Below are 24,575 nucleotides of genomic sequence, written 5' to 3' on the forward strand. Positions count from 1 at the left end.
CTACTTCCAGTTCATGCTTCCTTTCTTTTTCTCTCTCCTCCATCTCTTTTTCTTTCAGCTCCATAGTTCTCTTGTGAGCCTCCTCTTTGGCTTTTTCCAGCTCCATCTCTCTTTCATGGGCCTCCTTTTTGGCTTTTTCTTCTCTTTCTCTCTGCTCTGTCTCGAGTTTTGTTAATTGAAGCAGTCTCTGATGTTTTTTTTCATTTTCTTCTGCTTCTAGTTTGGCCAGTTCTATTTTGTTAGCTACTTCTTTGGTAGTCATTTTCCTGTTTTCTTGTGCTGGGTAACCCCCTTTGCAGTTGACAAACTGGGAAGCTCTCAGCTCTGGCTGCTGCAGAGTTAACAGTAACTTTCTAACTAGCTACTCCAGAGGATGTAAAAAGAAAAAAAAAAAACAATTCAGCTTGTAAATACCTTTTACCAGTCATTTGCTAATTGAACCCTTCTCTTAACAAAGGACCTGTAAAAAAAACTTAACACCTCTGCCTTCAGGCAAGGAGAGATAAGATATGCATCTATCTACTTCCAGCTCGGCTTTTCAAGCCGCTAGAAGGAGAAAAAAAAAAATCACTGGCTTTTGGGTTTAAAATGATCCCACCGCTGCCACCATGTCAGGACTGAGATCCCCACTTTGAACTTTAGGGTACAAATGTAGGGGCCTGCATAAAAACTTCTAAGCTTAATTACCAGCTTAGCTCTGGTTCGGCTGCCACCATTTTCAATGGATTCCCTCCCTGGGAAACCTTGAAAAACCTTCACCAAATTCCTGGTGAAAACAAATCCAACCCCTTGGATTTAAAACAAGGGGAAATTAACCATTCCCCTCCTTCCTCCCACCAACTCCTGGTGAATCAAGATCCAAAACCCCTTTGGATCTAAAACAAGGAAAAAATCAATCAGGTTCTTAAAAAAGAAGGTTTTTAATTAAAGAAAAAGGTAAAAATTATCTCTGTAAAATCAGTATGGAAATCAACCTTACAGGGTAATTAAACTTAAAGAGCTCAGAGGACTCCCCTCTAGTCTCAGGTTCAAAGTACAGCAAACAAAGAGAAACACTCTAGTAAAAGGTACATTTACAAGTTGAGAAAAACAAAGGAAAACTAACACGCCTTGCCTGGCTATTTACTTACAAGTTTGAAATAGGAGAGGCTTGTTTAGAAAGATGTGGAGAACCTGGATTGATGTCTGGTCCCTCTCAGTCCCCGAGAACGAACACACTCCCAAACAAAGAACACAAACAAAAACCTTCCCCCCCCCAAGATTTGAAAGTATCTTGTCCCCTTATTGGTCCTTTAGGTCAGATGCCAGCCAGGTTACCTGAGCTTCTTAACCCTTTACAGGGAAAAGGATTTTGGAGTCTCTGGCCAGGAGGGATTTATAGTACTGTACACAGGACAGCTATTACCCTTCCCTTTATAGTTATGACAGACCCGCATGTCCAGAGCGGTGGGGCTCAGGCTTTGTCCCGTCCCCCGCATCCTGGGCAGTGGGGCTTGGGCGGGCTCAGGCTTTGGCCCCTCCTCTGGGAGTCATGAAGTAATTTTTGTTGTCAGAATGAGGTCGTGGTGCAATGAAGTTTGAGAACCTAGAGGTTTGATAGTTATCTATAGTGGCTCTTCTCTCTGAACTCTTCTCAAGAGAGGTACCAGAGCTGTGTCTTGAACAGCCAGCATAATTCCAACATCTATCAACAGATTATTTAATTGGATGAACATAAACAAACTGTCTAATTTCATATTTACATGGGCCAAATATGAAATTAGACAGTTTGTGTATTGTTCATCCAATTAAATAATCTGTTGATAGATGTATTTACTGTTGGAATTATGCTGGCTGTTCAAGACACAGCTCTGGTACCTCTCTTGAGTAAATAATACACATCTAAAAAACATTTTATTTTTTTCTGAAGAACCACTTAAAATATGTTCAATTAATGCTAAAGTCATAGCACAAAACCTACCAAGTGCATTATCTCACTGTGCTTTTCTTGTATTCCAAATGGTAAGGTAATATTTTAACCTTCTGTGGAGGCTCTCAAAGCACTTTGCAAATCTTAACAAATCAATCACTACAACATTCCAGTGAGGCATTATGACACCTTTTACAGACTGGGGAAACTGAGGCAAAGTGACTCGCTTATCATCACGCCTCGCGCCAATGGCAGAGGAGGGAATAGGATGCAGGAGTCCTGACTTTCAATCCCCTCCGCTAAGCCCTGGCATAGGCAAAGGGGAACACGTTAGATTCTTGGGTTTGCTGGTTCAGGAGACATTACTAGAAGCAGTTCCCATGGGGCAATAAAGCAGGTCCATTATTCAACTTGAGAATCTTGTCCAGAAGGGCTAGGAAACATCATCATGCCCCTTAATCTGCTTTAGTGACCTAGGAGAAGGTCTTCCCTGCATTGCAGCACCAGGTACACCAAGAACTAACCCGTGTTGCCCTTCTCTCCAAATCCCATCCCAAAGACTTCCTGACTCAGTCAGATCCCAGCCCTGCTGCATGGGTAGTAGGTAGGATGCCGGTAGCTTCCCTGCTATGAATCAAGGGGTGGGAAGGGTGAATAGGATTAGGGAGGGATGGAGTGTCAGGGTAGGGGCATAGCACCCCCACCTCACCCCCAGTGTCCCAGTCCCCTTCCTGCCGAGAGCACCAAGACAAGGAGAGATGCAGGGGTCCGCCTGATTCTGACCCTACCAAGGGAGCAGCAATGGGGAAGGATAAAAGAGTGATGGGGTGTGGGTGCCCAAATCCCCTTCCCCAGGGAAGTAGTGGGATAGAGAGAAGAGGTGGCAGTGGAGGGTTCCTAAGCCCACTTTACAGCTGCTCCAAGAGATGGGAAAAAGGGAATAAATGGGTAAAATGCCCTCCACTGTCCGGAGAGCCGGAGCATCCACAGGGCGCTATCCCATTGGCAGGGGACAGAGCTGGGGATGCAGTCCTAAGAGGTGGGCGTCTCAGAACTGGGGAGGCCGCAGTCCCAGGGCAGGGGGCACAGGGCTGGACTTTGGGAAGTGGGTATGGAAAAGGGGGTGCACGGCTGGCTAGGGAAAGGAGGTGCAGGACTAGGGCTGTGTTCAGGGGGACCAGTCACATGGAGGGGATGGCCCAAGGGAAAGGGGACACCGGGCTGTGCACAGTGGTGGGGGGCTGGGCTTGGCTGGCTGGAAGGTGAAGGGGGCGAGGCGCTGGGCCAGGGACTGGAAAGGGGCGCGGGGAGGGGGGCGCACCGTTGGGCTGGCCGGAGGCAGGGGGCACGGGACTGGCCGGGGAAAGGGGCGTGGCGCTTGGCTGGCCGGGGCATAGGAGCGCGGGGCTGGGGCCGGGCTGCCCATGGGCAGGGACACCGCGCAGGCTGGCTGGGGAAGGGGGCGCGGGGCCAGCCGGACGCGCACTCACCGCGCCCCGCTCGAAGTCGTTGTAGAAGGGCTTGTCCAGCAGGTGCCTCTCGCTGCAGCCCGCGGTGCCCTCCAGGATCAGGTAGATGTAGTCGTCGGTGCCCGCGAACCACTGGGTGCCGGTGGCCACGGTCACGGTGTAGGACGGCATGGCCCGGCCGGAGCGCGCAGCCACTAGGAGCGGAGCTGCTTGCCTGAGCCCGCTGCGGAATGAGCGTCGGGCCCCGCTGCTGCAGCAGCACCGCCCCCTCGAACACAGCCCCTCCCTGCCGCCGGCTACACCCCTCCCGGTGCACAGCCCCCGGTCACCCCTCCCTGCCCCCGGCTACACCCCTCCCGGTACACAGCCCCTAGCAACCCCTCCCTACCCCCGGCTACACCCCTCCCGGTGCACAGCCCCTAGCAACCCCTCCCTGCCCCCGGCTACACCCCTCCCGGTGCACAGCCCCTAGCAACCCCTCCCTGCCCCCGGCTACACCCCTCCCGGTGCACAGCCCCTAGCAACCCCTCCCTGCCCCCGGCTACACCCCTCCCGGTGCACAGCCCCTAGCAACCCCTCCCTGCCCCCGGCTACACCCCTCCCGGTGCACAGCCCCTAGCAACCCCTCCCTGCCCCCGGCTACACCCCTCCCAATACACAGCCCCCGGTCACCCCTCCCTGCCCCCGGCTACACCCCTCCCGGTACACAGCCCCCGGTCACCCCTCCCTGCCCCCGGCTACACCCCTCCCGGTGCACAGCCCCTAGCAACCCCTCCCTGCCCCCGGCTACACCCCTCCCGGTGCACAGCCCCTAGCAACCCCTCCCTGCCCCCGGCTACACCCCTCCCGGTGCACAGCCCCTAGCAACCCCTCCCTGCCCCCGGCTACACCCCTCCCGGTACACAGCCCCCGGTCACCCCTCCCTGCCCCCGGCTACACCCCTCCCGGTGCACAGCCCCTAGCAACCCCTCCCTGCCCCCGGCTACACCCCTCCCGGTGCACAGCCCCTAGCAACCCCTCCCTGCCCCCGGCTACACCCCTCCCGGTGCACAGCCCCTAGCAACCCCTCCCTGCCCCCGGCTACACCCCTCCCGGTACACAGCCCCCGGTCACCCCTCCCTGCCCCTGGCTACACCCCTCCCGGTGCACAGCCCCTAGCAACCCCTCCCTGCCCCCGGCTACACCCCTCCCGGTGCACAGCCCCTAGCAACCCCTCCCTGCCCCCGGCTACACCCCTCCCGGTGCACAGCCCCTAGCAACCCCTCCCTGCCCCCGGCTACACCCCTCCCGGTACACAGCCCCCGGTCACCCCTCCCTGCCCCCGGCTACACCCCTCCCGGTGCACAGCCCCTAGCAACCCCTCCCTGCCCCCGGCTACACCCCTCCCGGTGCACAGCCCCTAGCAACTCCTCCCTGCCCCCGGCTACACCCCTCCCGGTACACAGCCCCCGGTCACCCCTCCCTGCCCCCGGCTACACCCCTCCCGGTGCACAGCCCCTAGCAACCCCTCCCTGCCCCCGGCTACACCCCTCCCGGTGCACAGCCCCTAGCAACTCCTCCCTGCCCCCAGCTACACCCCTCCCGGTACACAGCCCCCGGTCACCCCTCCCTGCCCCCGGCTACACCCCTCCCGGTGCACAGCCCCTAGCAACCCCTCCCTGCCCCCGGCTACACCCCTCCCGGTGCACAGCCCCTAGCAACCCCTCCCTGCCCCCGGCTACACCCCTCCCGGTACACAGCCCCCGGTCACCCCTCCCTGCCCCCGGCTACACCCCTCCCGGTGCACAGCCCCTAGCAACCCCTCCCTGCCCCCGGCTACACCCCTCCCGGTGCACAGCCCCTAGCAACCCCTCCCTGCCCCCGGCTACACCCCTCCCGGTGCACAGCCCCTAGCAACCCCTCCCTGCCCCCGGCTACACCCATCCCGGTACACAGCCCCCGGTCACCCCTCCCTGCCCCCGGCTACACCCCTCCCGGTGCACAGCCCCTAGCAACCCCTCCCTGCCCCCGGCTACACCCCTCCCGGTGCACAGCCCCTAGCAACTCCTCCCTGCCCCCAGCTACACCCCTCCCGGTACACAGCCCCCGGTCACCCCTCCCTGCCCCCGGCTACACCCCTCCCGGTGCACAGCCCCTAGCAACCCCTCCCTGCCCCCGGCTACACCCCTCCCGGTACACAGCCCCCGGTCACCCCTCCCTGCCCCCGGCTACACCCCTCCCGGTGCACAGCCCCTAGCAACCCCTCCCTGCCCCCGGCTACACCCCTCCCGGTACACAGCCCCCGGTCACCCCTCCCTGCCCCCGGCTACACCCCTCCCGGTGCACAGCCCCTAGCAACCCCTCCCTGCCCCCGGCTACACCCCTCCCGGTGCACAGCCCCTAGCAACCCCTCCCTGCCCCCGGCTACACCCATCCCGGTACACAGCCCCCGGTCACCCCTCCCTGCCCCCGGCTACACCCCTCCCGGTGCACAGCCCCTAGCAACCCCTCCCTGCCCCCGGCTACACCCCTCCCGGTGCACAGCCCCTAGCAACTCCTCCCTGCCCCCAGCTACACCCCTCCCGGTACACAGCCCCCGGTCACCCCTCCCTGCCCCCGGCTACACCCCTCCCGGTGCACAGCCCCTAGCAACCCCTCCCTGCCCCCGGCTACACCCCTCCCGGTGCACAGCCCCTAGCAACCCCTCCCTGCCCCCGGCTACACCCCTCCCGGTACACAGCCCCCGGTCACCCCTCCCTGCCCCCGGCTACACCCCTCCCGGTGCACAGCCCCTAGCAACCCCTCCCTGCCCCCGGCTACACCCCTCCCGATGCACAGCCCCTAGCAACCCCTCCCTGCCCCCGGCTACACCCCTCCCGGTGCACAGCCCCTAGCAACCCCTCCCTGCCCCCGGCTACACCCATCCCGGTACACAGCCCCCGGTCACCCCTCCCTGCCCCCGGCTACACCCCTCCCGGTGCACAGCCCCTAGCAACCCCTCCCTGCCCCCGGCTACACCCCTCCCGGTGCACAGCCCCTAGCAACTCCTCCCTGCCCCCAGCTACACCCCTCCCGGTACACAGCCCCCGGTCACCCCTCCCTGCCCCCGGCTACACCCCTCCCGGTGCACAGCCCCTAGCAACCCCTCCCTGCCCCCGGCTACACCCCTCCCGGTACACAGCCCCCGGTCACCCCTCCCTGCCCCCGGCTACACCCCTCCCGGTGCACAGCCCCTAGCAACCCCTCCCTGCCCCCGGCTACACCCCTCCCGGTGCACAGCCCCTAGCAACCCCTCCCTGCCCCCGGCTACACCCCTCCCGGTGCACAGCCCCTAGCAACCCCTCCCTGCCCCCGGCTACACCCCTCCCGGTACACAGCCCCCGGTCACCCCTCCCTGCCCCCGGCTACACCCCTCCCGGTGCACAGCCCCTAGCAACCCCTCCCTGCCCCCGGCTACACCCCTCCCGGTGCACAGCCCCTAGCAACCCCTCCCTGCCCCCGGCTACACCCCTCCCGGTACACAGCCCCCGGTCACCCCTCCCTGCCCCCGGCTACACCCCTCCCGGTGCACAGCCCCTAGCAACCCCTCCCTGCCCCCGGCTACACCCCTCCCGGTGCACAGCCCCTAGCAACTCCTCCCTGCCCCCAGCTACACCCCTCCCGGTACACAGCCCCCGGTCACCCCTCCCTGCCCCCGGCTACACCCCTCCCGGTGCACAGCCCCTAGCAACCCCTCCCTGCCCCCGGCTACACCCCTCCCGGTACACAGCCCCCGGTCACCCCTCCCTGCCCCCGGCTACACCCCTCCCGGTGCACAGCCCCTAGCAACCCCTCCCTGCCCCCGGCTACACCCCTCCCGGTGCACAGCCCCTAGCAACCCCTCCCTGCCCCCGGCTACACCCCTCCCGGTGCACAGCCCCTAGCAACCCCTCCCTGCCCCCGGCTACACCCCTCCCGGTACACAGCCCCCGGTCACCCCTCCCTGCCCCCGGCTACACCCCTCCCGGTGCACAGCCCCTAGCAACCCCTCCCTGCCCCCGGCTACACCCCTCCCGGTGCACAGCCCCTAGCAACCCCTCCCTGCCCCCGGCTACACCCCTCCCGGTGCACAGCCCCTAGCAACCCCTCCCTGCCCCCGGCTACACCCCTCCCGGTGCACAGCCCCTAGCAACTCCTCCCTGCCCCCGGCTACACCCCTCCCGGTACACAGTCCCCGGTCACCCCTCCCTGCCCCCGGCTACACCCCTCCCGGTGCACAGCCCCTAGCAACCCCTTCCTGCCCCCGGCTACACCCCTCCCGGTGCACAGCCCCTAGCAACCCCTCCCTGCCCCCGGCTACACCCCTCCCGGTGCACAGCCCCTAGCAACCCCTCCCTGCCCCCGGCTACACCCCTCCCGGTACACAGCCCCCGGTCACCCCTCCCTGCCCCCGGCTACACCCCTCCCGGTGCACAGCCCCTAGCAACCCCTCCCTGCCCCCGGCTACACCCCTCCCGGTGCACAGCCCCTAGCAACTCCTCCCTGCCCCCAGCTACACCCCTCCCGGTACACAGCCCCCGGTCACCCCTCCCTGCCCCCGGCTACACCCCTCCCGGTGCACAGCCCCTAGCAACCCCTCCCTGCCCCCGGCTACACCCCTCCCGGTACACAGCCCCCGGTCACCCCTCCCTGCCCCCGGCTACACCCCTCCCGGTGCACAGCCCCTAGCAACCCCTCCCTGCCCCCGGCTACACCCCTCCCGGTACACAGCCCCCGGTCACCCCTCCCTGCCCCCGGCTACACCCCTCCCGGTACACAGCCCCCGGTCACCCCTCCCTGCCCCCGGCTACACCCCTCCCGGTGCACAGCCCCTAGCAACCCCTCCCTGCCCCCGGCTACACCCCTCCCGGTGCACAGCCCCTAGCAACCCCTCCCTGCCCCCGGCTACACCCCTCCCGGTGCACAGCCCCTAGCAACCCCTCCCTGCCCCCGGCTACACCCCTCCCGGTGCACAGCCCCTAGCAACCCCTCCCTGCCCCCGGCTACACCCCTCCCGGTGCACAGCCCCTAGCAACCCCTCCCTGCCCCCGGCTACACCCCTCCCGGTGCACAGCCCCTAGCAACCCCTCCCTGCCCCTGGCTACACCCCTCCCGGTGCACAGCCCCTAGCAACCCCTCCCTGCCCCCGGCTACACCCCTCCCGGTGCACAGCCCCCGGTCACCCCTCCCTGCCCCCGGCTACACCCCTCCCGGTGCACAGCCCCTAGCAACCCCTCCCTGCCCCCGGCTACACCCCTCCCGGTGAACAGCCCCTAGCAACCCCTCCCTTCCCCCGGCTACACCCCTCCCGGTCCACAGCCCCTACCTACCCCTCGCTACATCCCTCCGGGTACACAGCCCCCGGCTACACCCCTCCCGGTCCTACCTACCCCTCCCTGCTCCCGGCTACACTCCTCCCGGTGAACAGCCCCCAGTCACCCCTCTCTGCCCCCAGCTACTCCTCCCTGCCCCCGGCTACACCCCTCCTCCTGCACAGCCCCTACCTACCCCTCCCTTCCCCCGGCTACACCCCTCCCGGTCCACAGCCCCTACCTACCCCTCGCTACATCCCTCCGGGTACACAGCCCCCGGCTACACCCCTCCCGGTCCTACCTACCCCTCCCTGCCCCCGGCTACACCCCTCCTCCTGCACAGCCCCTACCTACCCCTCCCTGCCCTTGGCTACACCCCTCCTGGTCCACAGCCCCCGGTCACCCCTCCCTTCCCCCGGCTACACCCCTCCCGGTGCACAGCCCCTAGCAACTCCTCCCTGCCCCCGGCTACACCCCTCCCGGTACACAGTCCCCGGTCACCCCTCCCTGCCCCCGGCTACACCCCTCCCGGTGCACAGCCCCTAGCAACCCCTCCCTGCCCCCGGCTACACCCCTCCCGGTGCACAGCCCCTAGCAACCCCTCCCTGCCCCCGGCTACACCCCTCCCGGTGCACAGCCCCTAGCAACCCCTCCCTGCCCCCGGCTACACCCCTCCCGGTACACAGCCCCCGGTCACCCCTCCCTGCCCCCGGCTACACCCCTCCCGGTGCACAGCCCCTAGCAACCCCTCCCTGCCCCCGGCTACACCCCTCCCGGTGCACAGCCCCTAGCAACTCCTCCCTGCCCCCAGCTACACCCCTCCCGGTACACAGCCCCCGGTCACCCCTCCCTGCCCCCGGCTACACCCCTCCCGGTGCACAGCCCCTAGCAACCCCTCCCTGCCCCCGGCTACACCCCTCCCGGTACACAGCCCCCGGTCACCCCTCCCTGCCCCCGGCTACACCCCTCCCGGTGCACAGCCCCTAGCAACCCCTCCCTGCCCCCGGCTACACCCCTCCCGGTACACAGCCCCCGGTCACCCCTCCCTGCCCCCGGCTACACCCCTCCCGGTACACAGCCCCCGGTCACCCCTCCCTGCCCCCGGCTACACCCCTCCCGGTGCACAGCCCCTAGCAACCCCTCCCTGCCCCCGGCTACACCCCTCCCGGTGCACAGCCCCTAGCAACCCCTCCCTGCCCCCGGCTACACCCCTCCCGGTGCACAGCCCCTAGCAACCCCTCCCTGCCCCCGGCTACACCCCTCCCGGTGCACAGCCCCTAGCAACCCCTCCCTGCCCCCGGCTACACCCCTCCCGGTGCACAGCCCCTAGCAACCCCTCCCTGCCCCCGGCTACACCCCTCCCGGTGCACAGCCCCTAGCAACCCCTCCCTGCCCCCGGCTACACCCCTCCCGGTGCACAGCCCCCGGTCACCCCTCCCTGCCCCCGGCTACACCCCTCCCGGTGCACAGCCCCTAGCAACCCCTCCCTGCCCCCGGCTACACCCCTCCCGGTGAACAGCCCCTAGCAACCCCTCCCTTCCCCCGGCTACACCCCTCCCGGTCCACAGCCCCTACCTACCCCTCGCTACATCCCTCCGGGTACACAGCCCCCGGCTACACCCCTCCCGGTCCTACCTACCCCTCCCTGCTCCCGGCTACACTCCTCCCGGTGAACAGCCCCCAGTCACCCCTCTCTGCCCCCAGCTACTCCTCCCTGCCCCCGGCTACACCCCTCCTCCTGCACAGCCCCTACCTACCCCTCCCTTCCCCCGGCTACACCCCTCCCGGTCCACAGCCCCTACCTACCCCTCGCTACATCCCTCCGGGTACACAGCCCCCGGCTACACCCCTCCCGGTCCTACCTACCCCTCCCTGCCCCCGGCTACACCCCTCCTCCTGCACAGCCCCTACCTACCCCTCCCTGCCCTTGGCTACACCCCTCCTGGTACATAGCCCCCAGCTACCCCTCCCTGCCACCGGCTACACCCCTCCCAGTGCACAGCCCCCGGTCACCTCTCCACAGCCCCTACCTACCGCTCCCGGGTTCCCGGCTACACTCCTCCCACTGAACAGCCCCTAGCTACCCCTCCCTGCCCCCGGCTACACCCCTCCCGGTCCACAGCCCCCGGTCACCCCTCCCTTCCCCTGGCTACACCCCTCCCGGTCCACAGCCCCTACCTACCGCTCCCTGCTCGCAGCTACACTTAGGGTGACCAGACAGCAAGTGTAAAACATCGGCACAGGGGGTGGGGGTTAATAGGAGCCTATATAAGAAAAAGCCCCCAAAATCGGGACTGTCCCTATAAAATCGGGACATCTGGTCACCCTAGCTACACTGCTCCCGGTAAACAGCCCCCGGTCATTGCTCCCTGCCCCCAGCTACTCCTCCCTGCCCCCGGCTACATCCCTCCTCCTGCACAACCCCTACCTACGCCTCCCTGCCCCCGGCTACACCCCTCCCGGTACACAGCCCCCAGTTACTCCTCCCTGCCCCCAGTTACTCCCCCCTGCCCCCGGCTACACCCCTCCCAGTGCACAGCCCCCAGTTACTCCTCCCTGTCCCCACCCCTCCCGGTACACAGCCCCTAGCTACCCCTCCCTGCCCCCGGCTCCACCCCTCCCGGTGCACAGCCCCTACCTATCCCTCCCTGCCCCCGGCTACGTCCCTCCGGGTACACAGCCCCCGGTCACCCCTCCCTGCCTCCAGCTACACCCCTCCCGGTACACAGCCCCTACCTACTCCTCCCTGCCCCCGGCTACATCCCCCCCCCCGGTCCACAGCCCCCGGTCATTCCCTCCCTTCCCCCGGCTACACCCCTCCCGGTCCACAGCCCCTACCTACCCCTCCCTGCCCCCGGCTACAACCCTCCCTGTCCACAGCCCCTACCTACCCCTCCCTGCCCCCGGCTACACCCCTCCGGGTACACAGCCCCCAGTTACTCCTCCCTGCCCCCAGCTACACCCCTCCGGGTACACAGCCCCTCGTTACCCCTCCCTGCCCCCGGCTACAGCCCTCCCAGTCCACAGCCCCTAGCTACCCCTCCCTGCCCCCGGCTACACCCCTCCCGGTACACAGCCCCTGGTCACCCCTCCCTGCCCCCGGCTACACCCATCCCGGTACGCAGCCCCTGGCTATCCCTCCTGGCACCCAGCTACACCCCTCCCATGCACAGCCCCTGGCTACCCCTCCCTGCACCCCGGCTACACCCCTCCCGTGCACAGCCCCTCCCTGCATCCCTCCTCTGCACAGCCCCTAGCTACTTCTCCCTGCACTAGGCTACACTCCTCCAGGAGCACAGCCCCTAGCTATCCCTCTTCTCCCTGTACCCTGTCTACACCCCTCCTATGCACAGCCCCTAGCTACCCCTCCCAGCACCTGGGCTACACCTCCTATGCACAGCCCCTAATTATCCCTCCCCTCCCACAGCCCCTCCCTGCACCCAGCTACATCCTTCCCAGTGCACAGCCCCAATTACCCCTCTCTGCATCCCAGATACACCCCTCCTGGTGCACAGCCTCTACCTACCCCTCCCTGTACTCCAGCTACACCCCTCCTGGTGCACAGCCCCTAATTACCCCTCCCCTCCTACAGCCCCTCCCTGCACCTGGCTCCACCCCTCCCTGTGCACAACCTTTAGCTACCCCTCCCTACACCCCTCCTGGTGCACAGCTCTTAGCTACCCCTCCCTGCACCCAGGTACACACCTCCCCTCCCACAGCCGCTCCCTGAACCCCAGCTATATTCCTCCCTGTGAACAACCCCTAGCTACCCGTCCCTTCCCACAGCCCTTCCCTGCACCCTTAGCTACAAACTCCTCCTGCACACAGCCCCTAGCTACACCCCTGAGCTACACCCCTGAGCTACACCCTTCCTGGTGCACAGCCCTTGCCTGCACCCAGGGGCGGCTCTATGTATTTTGCCGCCCCAAGCACGGCAGTCAGGCAGCCTTCCGCGGCGTGCCTGCAGAAGGTCCGCTGTCCTATGCCTTCGGTGTACCCGCCGCCAAATTGCCGCCAGAGCTGCGGGACCGGCAGCCCTCCCGCAGGCATGCCGTGGAAGGCAGCCTGACTGCTGCCCTCAGGGCAACCAGCAGGCCGCCCCCCGGGGCTTGCCGCCCCAGGCACACACTTGGTGCACTGGTGCCTGGAGCCACCCCTGCCTGCACCCCTAGTTTCACTCCTCCTGCACATAGCCCCTTAATGCACATCTCTGCCTTCACCCCACTCCCTTCCCTCCCCCTCATCTATACCCAAAACCTGCACTCAGCCCTTCCCTGCACACCCACCTGCCTATACCCCAACTACTGCACTCGGTACTAACCAACCACTATCTATAGCTCACACCACTTGTACACAGACCTGCATGCCCCTAACCACCACCTGCACACAGAGCTCTGTATACCCCCATATATCCCTACACGCCCCATGACTCCTGTCCTGCTCTAGTCCACCCCACAGCCCTACATACCAAAATAACCTCCTCCCATACCTATACCTCATACTCCCTTCACTCATAGTCCTACACACCCGTAATCACCCCAACCCCAACAGACACACCAGCCAGACACACCCACCACAACAACCACCTCTGCCTCTACATACACACCCCAACCACCACCTACACATATACCCCTATACCTCCACTGTCTATATCCAACACCGCTACAGATCATAGAATCATAGAATATCAGGGTTGGAAGGGACCTCAGGAGGTCATCTAGTCCAACCCCCTGCTCAAAGCAGGACCAATTCCCAACTAAATCATCCCAGCCAGGGCTTTGTCAAGCCTGACCTTAAAAACCTTTAAAGGAGATTCCACCACCTCCCTAGGTAACCCATTCCAGTGCTTCACCACCCTCCTAGTGAAAAAGTTTTTCCTAATATCCAACTTAAACCTCCCCCGCTGCAACTTGAGACCATTACTCCTTATTCTGTCATCAGGTACCACTGAGAACAGTCTAGATCCATCCTCTTTGGAACCCCCTTTCAGGTAGTTGAAAGCAGCTATCAAATCCCCCCTCATTCTTCTCTTCTGCAGACTAAACAATCCCAGTTTCCTCAGCTTCTCCTCATAAGTCATGTGCTCCAGCCCCCTAATCATTTTTGTTGCCCTCCTCTGGACTCTTTCCAATTTTCCCACATCCTTCTTGTAGTGTGGGGCCCAAAACTGGACACAGTACTCCAGATGAGGCCTCACCAATGTCGAATAGAGGGTAACGATCACGTCCTTCGATCTGCTAGCAATGCCCCTACTTATACAGCCCAAAATGCCGTTAGCCTTCTTGGCAACAAGGGCACACTGTTGACTCATATCCAGCTTCTCATCCACTGTAACCCCTAGGTCCTTTTCTGCAGAACTGCTGCCTAGCCATTCGATCCCTAGTCTGTAACAGTGAATGGGATTCTTCCGTCCTAAGTGCAGGACTCTGCACTTGTCCTTGTTGAACCTCATCAGGTTTCTTTTGGCCCAATCCTCTAATTTGTCTAGGTCCGTCTGTATCCCATCCCTACCCTCCAGCGTATCTACCACTCCTCCCAGTTTAGTGTCATCTGCAAACTTGCTGAGAGTGCAGTCCACACCATCCTCCAGATCATTAATAAAGATATTAAACAAAACCGGCCCCAGGACCGACCCTTGGGGCACTCCACTTGAAACCGGCTGCCAACTAGACATGGAGCCGTTGATCATTACCCGTTGAGCCCGACGATCTAGCCAGCTTTCTATCCACCTTATAGTCCATTCATCCAGCCCATACTTCTTTAACTTGCTGGTGAGAATACTGTGGGAGACTGTATCAAAAGCTTTGCTAAAGTCAAGGAATAACACATCCACTGCTTTCCCCTCATCCACAGAGCCAGTTATTTCCTCATAGAAGGCAATTAGGTTAGTCAGGCATGATGTGCCCTTGGTGAATCCATGCTGACTGTTCCTGATCACTTTCCTCTCCTCTAAGTGCTTCACAATTGATTCCTTGAGGACCTGCTCCATGATTTTTCCAGGGACTGAGGTGAGGCTGACTGGCCTGTAGTTCCCCGGATCCTCCTTCTTCCCTTTTTTAAAGGTGGGCACTACATTAGCCTTTTTCCAGTCATCCGGGACCTCCCCTGATCGCCATGAGTTTTCAAAGATAATGGCCAATGGCTCTGCAATCTCACCCGCCAACTCCTTTAGCACCCTCGGATGCAGCGCATCTGGCCCCATAGACTTGTGCTCGTCCAGTTTTTTTAAATTGTCCTGAACCACTTCTTTCTCCACAGAGGGCTGGTCACCTTCTCCCCATACTGTGCTGCCCAGTGCAGCAGTCTGGAAGCTGACCTTTTTCGTGAAGACAGAGGCAAAAAAATCATTGAGTACATTAGCTTTTTCCACATCCTCGGTCACTAGGTTGTCTCCCTCATTCAGTAAGGGGCCCACACTTTCCTTGACTTTCTTCTTGTTGCTAACATACCTGAAGAAACCCTTCTTGTTACTCTTAACATCTCTTGCTAGCTGCAATTCCAAGTGTGATTTGGCCTTCCTGATTTCACTCCTGCATGCCTGAGCAATACTTTTATACTCCTCCCTGGTCATCTGTTCAATCTTCCACTTCTTGTAAGCTTCTTTTATGTATACCCCATAGCCCTACATACCCCTACCCACACAGCCCTGCACACCTCTATATATTTCCCACACACCCAAACAATCCCCACCCCATCCACACAGCCCCCTACACACACCCTATTTATACCCTAGAGCCCTACAATCCCTAACTACAATCACCTGTACACACCCCAACCACCACCTGCATACAGCCTTACACCCCATATGTACCCCACACTGCACAGACCAAAACATCTCCACCCCAATGCACAGCTCTACGTACCCCTAACTACCATGTTCACACACAGCCCTAAACAAACCTATGTATACCTCACACCCCTGCACACACAGCTATACACACCGTACCCCTTCATGCACAGCTCTGCACATACAGCTGTAGAAATTACACACCTTCACACACAGCCCTACACACCCTAACCAACCACCCCTCCTCCAACCCCCGTAGTTCTATACACCCTTATATACACACCCCACATCCCTTATATACCGTAACTCCCCTATACACCCCACTTAGCACACCCTTAACTACCACCTACCCACACCGTCCTACATATTCCACAGTGATATACACCCCGTACACATCTTACCCACACCCACCCTCTCCACAAACCTTAACCACTTCTGCCCACTCTACACATAGCCCTTCATGCCCTAACCACCCTGAACAGACACAGAACTACACACCCAAACCACCCCTCTTCCCTGCACACCTTTCATCATCTCCACCCACTCTAGACACAGCCCCACACACCCCAGCCACCTCCATAGTGCATTCACACACAAATTCCCCATAACATCCACCCTATAGAAACCCCTATAAGTACATATCCTTACGCACATTCCATTGAGCTCTATACATTCCCAGCACACCATTTCAAACACCCAGTAGCTACTCCCTACAAATACACCCCAGTGGACACATGCTCGCTCTCAATCTCTCTCTCTCTCACACACACACAATTTCTTTTAAATGTGCACCCCTACATCTCCCTACACATATACTTAGGCCCTCTCTAAAAGTACCCACAATCCCACACACACACACACACACACACACACACACACACTGACAATGAACAGCACAGCTTGATTTTGGTGCATATTAATTTGCGTGGAAGGAGCCCAGATACTACAGTGATGGGCAATGGTATAAAACCCTAAGATAGTAATTATATGTTACATTTCTATAGCACTTTTTATAAGAATGGCCATAGTGGGTCAGACCAATTGTCCATCTAGCCCAGTAACCTGTCTTGTGACAGTGGCCAATTCCAGGTGCTTCAGAGGGAATGAACAGAACAGGTAATCATTGAGTGATCCATCCCCTGTTGCCCATTCCCAGCTTCTGGCAAACAACTTTCTGTCTGAGGATCTCAGAACAAACTAATTGATCTTCACACACCCACAGGAAGCATTATTACCCCACTTTACAGATGAGGAAGCTTAAGGACAGAGAGATTAAAGCCAAATGAAAGAGGCAGGTTCAGGCATGAAGTGGACCGGGAATAACATGCTTTGCAACAAAACCAGTTTGCAGCATTCTGGGGTTTTGAGTACATAAGCCATGGCCTTTCCACTTTGTCACCATTGGGGATTTCATGCCAGTAATGTGTTGGATGTAAGTTTCTATTTTCATTGTCTTTGGGGAACATGAAGTTTTTCACTTGCTGTGGCCCATGCAGTACAAGGAAGTCCCTCAGGCTACTGCTCAAGTGAGTCCACAGTCTTGGATCATCTAGACTTAAGGAACTAAACTCAGCAGCAGCTGCTTCTTGCGCCTCCACCACATTCTTCTCTGATCTACACTTTTCTTCAGGAATGTGCATGTTACATCCATTTGAGATGGAGATATGGATGCTGCAGTAGCTGCCAGGTCACCTGCACTCTGACTGATTGGAAGATCAGGCATTTTCTCACCACTCACATCCTCACTGGGACCGGAAGGCTCACTGTGAACATTTGTGTCTATGTATCTCAGGAGAGCTCTTTCTTTTTCTGAATGCTGCCCCAGAGGGGGTTTTCTTCTTTCACTCATGATTGCTGTTCTGTGCCAGCTATAGTGGCTCTCAACACTCAGTTGAAGGGGACAAATAAGCAGGCTGGTAGCAGGGCCTGAGTGAGGGAAGATATCAGCGTCTTAAGGGCCTAACTGGCTCCTACTACTTCAGTTGACTGCCTGTTCTCCTCAAGTGGGTTCAGGGAAGCAACAGGAAACAGGAAGCTCCCTGAGAAGCTGGTGTTAATCAGTCCAGGCTCCTGGGGGTGCTAGAGAGGTACATAAGAGGCTCCTCCTCCTCTTTCTCCCTGCAGCTCCTGCTGCTTTCTGTTATTCCCTCCCTTTTTCTCCTGCCTGCCTGTTATGTCTCTTGTGCTCTCCTTCCTCCAGCACAGCACTCCACCATCTCTGTGCATCTAGAGCAGAGAGAATACATATGCACCAGCAGCAGACACAATTTTCTCCGCTCTCGGTCCTAGTGCCCCCCACAGTCTGACACCTGAGGCAGCCGCCTCAGTTCACCTCATGGTATGGCCAGACCTGAATGAGCCAAAAAACAGTGTCTCTGTTTAGACTATGATTTTTAGTGTCTAGCAGAGTTATGCATTTAATTTCCCAGGCTCATCTTTTGAAGGTGTTGTGCAGGTTTCCTTTGAGAACAAGGATTGATAGGTCATATCTAGAGCGATCACTTTGTGAAAAGTATTCGCCCGTGGGTGATACTGTTAGGGTGTTTTTTTCTTTTATCATTTTTCTGGGTGAGTTTATTCAAGAGCATGGTGATTGTCTGGTTTCACCTGCATAGTTATTGTTGGGGCATTTGACAACTTTGCAAATATTAAATATGTGGTCACTTAGGAAGTTAATGCATATGTCTAGAAGGTAGCACAGACTTTTTTTTGTTTTTGTATTTTATTCACATCATAACTAGAATTCAGTTGGCAAGTTAGAGGATAATGATTCATGGATTTTAAGGCCAGAAGGAACCATTGTAACCATCTAGCCTTGTATGGAAGATTTGGCCACCGGAAGGCTGCTGCGGTGCCACTCGAGAGTCACACTCAGCTTCAGTAATTATCGTGTGTTGGGGGTGTTTTACTAACCTGTTGCGGACGTGTGTAAGTGCTTGAGACAAAGTAAAGTTTAGCTTTAAGTGAAATCACTCTTGTGTTGCCTTGTTTCTGCCAGCCACCTATTGGTCAGATGGCCGTGCCTCCCTTGATTTATTTCCTGACACCACCTTGCACAGATTAAGTTACCAAGAGCTTTGGGTTGAAAAAACCCCAGGTAACAGTCAGACTTCCTTCATAACACTCACAGGCCACAGATCTTCTATGAATTAATTCCTGCTTCAAGTCCAATGGCTGTGTCTGAAGTAGAGCTAATCTTCCAGAAAAAACATACAGTCAATTCAAATATTTCCAATGACGGAGAAGCCTTTGGTAAGTGGTTCCAATGATTAATAACCCTCACTGATAAACATTATTTCTAGTCTAAATTTGTCTAGTTTCAACCTCAACCTTTTGTTCCTCATGCAACTATAAACTGTGATCATATCACCCCTTAACCTTCTCTTTGTTATGCTAAATAGATAGAGCTCTTTGAGTATATCACTATTAGGGTTACCATACGTCCGGTTTTTCCCGGACATGTCCAGCTTTTCGGCAATCAAATCCCCGTCCGGGGGGAATTGCCAAAAAGCCGAACATGTCTGGGAAAATGCCGGCCGGGCACTTCCCCTCCCGCGGCTACTCTGCTCCTCCCCTGAATCTTCGGCTCTGTTTAAGAGCCGAGCTGCCCGAGCACTATGGGCTTCAGGCAGCCCCCTTGCCTCCGGACCCCAGCCGCTGGCCAGGCACTTCCCCTCCCAGGCTCCGGCGGCGCAGGGTCCGGAGGCATGGGGGCTGCCCGAAGCCGGTAGCGCTCAGGCAGCTCGGCTCTTAAACAGAGCCGAAGAGTCAGGGGAGGAGCAGAGCCTCTGGCCGCAGCAGCTCTGCTCCTCCCCTGACTCTTTGGCTCTGTTTAAGAGCCGAGCGCTACGGGCTTTGGGCAGCCCCCATGCCTCCGGACCCTGCGCCGCCGGAGCCCGGGAGGGGAAGTGTCTGGCCGGGGGCGCAGGGTCCGGAGGCATAGGGGCTGCCCGAAGCCCAAGCGCTACCGGCTTCACGGTTTGCCGGGCAGCCTCCAGACCCTGCGCCCCCGGCTGGGCGCTTCCCCTCCCGGGTTCCAGCTGCGCTGGGAAAGCGCTGGCCGGGGGCGCAGGGTCTGGGGGCTGCCCGGCAAACCATGAAGCCGGTAGCGCTTGGGCAGCCCTTTTCGCGTGGCTGGGAGGAGGGGGCGGAGTTAGGGCGGGGTTGGGGCGGGGAAGGGGCAGAGTTGGGGCGGGGCAGAGGTGGGAACTGGGCGGGGCCAGGGCACGTGGACGGTCCTCTTTTTTTATTTGTTAAATATGGTAACTCTAATCACTATCAGGTGCATTTTCTAATCCTTTAATCATCTCGTGGCTCTCATCTGAACCCTCTCCAATTTATCACCAAGCTTGAATTGTGGGCACCAGAACTGGACACAGGATTCCAGCAACAGTCGCACCAGTGCCAAATATAGAGTTAAAATAACCTCTCTGCTCCTATTCAAGATTCCCCAGTTAATGCATCTGAGGATCACATTAGCAGTTTTGGCCATAGTGTTGCACTGGTAGCTCAGGTTCAGCTGATTATCCACCAGTACCCCCAAATCTTTTTCAGAGTCACTTGCTGGATGGCCTTGAGCAAATCACTGAACATTTTTGTGCCTCATTTTATCCATCCACACAATTATAACTGTACTTAGCTACCACACAGCAGTGTTGAGTGGTCTAATTAATTAGTATTTGTAAAGTACATTGGAATTACATTCTTTGTTGCTAGATGCATGTATGGCCTTACATTTGGCTGTTTTGAAACATATTCTTTGCTTGAGCCCAGTTTACCAAGCAATCCAGATTGCTCTGTATCAGTGACTTGCTCTTTTCATTATTTAACTCTCCCCCAATCTTTGTGTCTTGTGCAAACTTTACCAGTAATTATTTTATGTTTTCTTCCAGGTCATCCATAAAAATGTTAAATAGTCTAGGGCCAAAAATCTATCCCCGTGGGACCTGACTAGAAACACACCTGCTCAGTGATAATTGCCAATTTACTATTACATTTTTAGACCTATCAGGCAGTTTTTAATCCATTTAATGTGTCATGTTAACTTTGTATCATTATAGTTTGTTAGTCAAAATGTCATGCGATACCAAGTCTGACCCTCGCCTTGCATCCCAGGACATTAGCATATCTCACTGCTGGGCCATCTGTTATCAGCAATCCCTTGTCCTGCCAGTTACAAAATTCAAATTGGGCTCCCACAGTCCACCTGCTTGGCAGGCCCTTCCTACATGGACAGGCAGTGAGAGCCAAATTTGAATGTGTCTAGCTGACACACACAAGGGAGCTAAGATACTAATGCAGTGGGTATGATAATGGAGAAGACATGTAAATGGGGATCTGTCTACCTCAGCATCCAGCATATAGGGAATGCGTGAGAAATGGAAGAGGCAGGTTCAGGCATGAGGTGGAATGGGAATAACATGCTTTGATTTCTGCTTCCACGTCACTGTTGATTTATCTTCTAACTTAGCATCAAATACACCAAAGGAACTCTCCCTAAATAACAGCCTAGTACAGCAACACTACACAATGGTTAGGAAGGAAGTGAAGAAGAATGCTGTATACAATTGCAAATACAGGGGAAATTTAAGATAAGCAGAGCATCATTTGCCAAATGAGAAGTGGGTCAGAATGCTGTGTTTAAAACCCCTTTATAAAACCATGTAGTGTGACCTTTAATGACTGCAAGACATCAGCATCTTTTATTATTGCTTGTCCAAAAGTGGGCCTCCTCCAGCAGAACAGTGCCCCTAACCGCCATTCTGGGACACTTGTTACTGGCTCAGAGGAAAAACTGCTGCATACTGAATCACCCCCAAACCCTTTTTCCAGCTAATAGTTGTTCTGTGTAAGTTTCCCAGCTGAATACTGGCCCGGCCTGAGTTAGCTTAATTTGTGAAATCTTTGGAATCTTGTTATACCAAGAAAATAAAAACGAGCAGGATCTTATTAAAAGGGATAAGGCAATATACCGTGTTTATTGTGAATACAAAAAGAGTCAGAGTAAGCTGTCAGTTATAACTATAACATTCCATTCACTTACACATTTATACACACACGCACACAAGTTCTGCAAGGTTGTTATAAGAAGAACAGGAGTACTTGTGGCACCTTAGAGACTAACAAATTTATTAGTCTCTAAGGTGCCACAAGTACTCCTGTTCTTCTTTTTGCGGATACAGACTAACACGGCTGCTACTCTGAAGGTTGTTATAGTTACCAGCCTAGGAGTTGCTCGTGCCAAGTCACTGGCCAGGTGGCCTGGACACGAGGATGGAGCAAGGTTTTGTCAGATGCGCATCTGATGCTCCTGGAAGTTAGTGGCAGAATCAGAACCAAAGTTCTCAGTCTTCAGGGCCTGTTTTTATAAGAATTTATCCTCATACAAGTCTATAGGGTTTGATTTGTCATGCTGTTCTCATGTTTGAAGTGATAATTAATCACTGTTTTTACATTTGAAGTGTTAGTCAAACACGCTGATGGCACAGCAATGATGGCTTGTTGTTATTTTGTTCTTTGGCTCTTCGTCTCCCATCCCTGGGGTGGTTGTGGGTGGGTTCCGGTGTGCCCTCGGGCTTTTCGGACTATCTCACCCAGCGCATTCTTCAGCCAAATGGTCCTGGGTAGTTGTTTTTTTTATTTGAAGGCTGGCACTTCAGCCCTTTAGTATTCATTAAACATCCATCCGCAATAATTCTCTATTTTCCTTAACACATTTTTTATTACATCTACATTTTATTACCTATTTATTTTTTAATATAGCCATTCTAAAATCATTGGGGGCATGACAGACTTCAATAAATCCATTCATACTATTTGTCACATATAGGAAGAAAACAAGCAAGATAAGAGTAAGAGAGTGGGGGATTAACAAATCTTCTTCCTGTGTTCTGGAGAACAAAGTTGTGATAGCAGTTGTCATAATGTTATCTTATCACTTTAGAGCAGACGCTTTGTCTCAGGATGTTTTCCTGCAATTAACACAGACCTTGCAAATTGACAGTTCTGCTTCAATTAGCACAAACTCAGCAGGCTGAAAGAACAGGCTGAGGGGTCTGTAAATCCCTGGGCGATACTTTCCCCTCATTTTCCCAGTAACAGCATAAAATATATTAATCATTATTTTCATTCAACAATCTTACACATTTGGAAAGCCAAACAATGTTAATGATCCGCAATCCCCCGTGTGCCATGGCCAAAATTTTTAAACCCTGGTGCTTAAAGTTCCCCTAACTCTATGTTTAGGCACCTAAGTAAAAGTGGCCTGATTTTCAGAACTGCTGAGCACCAGCAAACGCCTGAAGTTCTTGAACTGCAGGTGCTTTGACAAACCAGCCCACTTTTATTTGGGTGCCTAAATATGAATTCAAGTGCCCAGGTTTGAAAATGTTGGCCTGTTCACAGGGCCGGCTCCAGGCACCAGCTCACCAAGCATGTGCTTGGGGCAGCACCTGGAGCGGGGCGGCGCGGCGCGGTGCTCCAGCCCGAGAGAGGGGCCGTGACTGGGCTCACCGCCCTCCCCGCGGCGCTCTGGCCGCTGGGGAGAGAGGAGCCCCAGCTGGGCTCTCCGCCCTCCTCCCGGCGCTCTGGCCGCCGGGGTGAGCGGAGCCACAGCGGGCTCGCTGCCCTCCCCCTGGTGCTCTGACTGCCGGGGAGAGCGGAGCCCCGGCCGGGCTCTTCGCCCTCCTCCCGGCACTCCAGCTGGTCAGGGAGAGCAGGGCCCCAGCCGGGCTCTCCGCCCTCCTCCCAGCGCTCTGGCCACCAGCGGAGCCGTGGCGGGCTCACTGCCCTCCCCCCGGCGCCCAGCCGGTCGGGGAGAGCAGGCCCGTGGCCGGGCTCGGCACCCTCCCCTGCCGCGCTCCCCTGGGGCGGCAAAAAAGCCAGAGCCGGCCCTGCCTGTTCATATTATTGGTAGTACTCATAGTTTGCACTTTCATACCAAATTTCATCCAAGGATTCCAATGCTAATAAGCGATGGTCACATAAACACCACCCTATACCAGAAATCTACTGACTGCTATACTTACCCACATGCCTCCAGCTTTCATCCAGACCACATCACACGATCCATTGTCTACAGCCAAGCTCTAAGATACAACCGCATTTGCTCCAGTCCCTCAGACAGAGAAAACACCTACAGGATCTCTATCAAGCATCTTACAACTACAATACCCACCTGGTGAAGTGAAGAAACAGATTGACAGAGCCAGAAGGCTACCCAGAAGTCACCTACTAAAAGACAGGCCCAACAAAGACAGTAATGGAACACCACTAGCCATCACCTACAGCCCCCAGCTAAAACCTTTCCAGCGCATCATCAAGGATCTACAATCTATCCTGAAGGACAATCCCTCACTCTTACAGACCTTGGGAGACAGGCCAGTCCTCGCTTACAGACAACCCCACAAACTGAAGCAAATACTCACCAGCAACTACACATCACACAACAAAAACACCAACCCAGGAACCAAACCCTGGAACAAACCCTGGTGCCAACTCTGTCCACATATCTATTCAAGGGACACCATCACAGGACCTAACCACATCAGCCATACCATTAGGGGCTCATTCACTTTCACATCTACCAATGTGATATATGCCATCATGTGCCAGCAGTGCCCCTTTGCCATGTACATTGGCCAAACCGGACAGTCTATACGCAAAAGAATAAATGGACACAAATCTGACATCAGGAATCATATAATTCAAAAACCAGTAGGAGAACACTTCAATCTCCCTGGTCACTCAATAACAGACCTAAAAGTGTCAATTCTTCAACAACAACAAAATTCAAAAACAGACTCCAACGTGAAACTGTAGAACCGGAATTAATTTGCAAACTGGACACCATCAGATTAGACCTGAATAAAGACTGGGAGTGGTTGGGTCATTACAAAACCTAAACCTAATTTCCCCTATATTAATTTTCCCCTACTGTTACTCACACCTTCTTGTCAACTGTTTGAAATGGGCCACTCTCATTACCACTACATAAGTTATTTTTCCTCCCTTGGTATCCTGCTGTTAATTGAATTGTCTCGTTAGACTGACCTCACACTTGGTAAGGTGTTTTTCATGTCTTTTCATGTATTTATACCTGC

At 56.8% G+C, this 24,575-nt stretch overlaps 1 protein-coding gene across 1 annotated transcript in view; it reads right to left on the reverse strand.

Moving 5' to 3' along the window:
• Window positions 1-3,619, reverse strand: part of ALOX5 (arachidonate 5-lipoxygenase) — a 61,041-nt gene extending 57,422 nt beyond the window's left edge. The window contains exon 1 of the mRNA XM_054036163.1: window positions 3,400-3,619. Within this exon, the coding sequence (XP_053892138.1) occupies window positions 3,400-3,549 (150 nt within the window). The 5' untranslated portion in view covers window positions 3,550-3,619. The remainder of the gene's footprint in view (window positions 1-3,399) is intronic.
• Window positions 3,620-24,575: the final 20,956 nt, after the last annotated feature.

Source organism: Malaclemys terrapin, chromosome 7, assembly GCF_027887155.1.
Source record: "Malaclemys terrapin pileata isolate rMalTer1 chromosome 7, rMalTer1.hap1, whole genome shotgun sequence".
NCBI lineage: Eukaryota > Metazoa > Chordata > Testudines > Emydidae > Malaclemys > Malaclemys terrapin.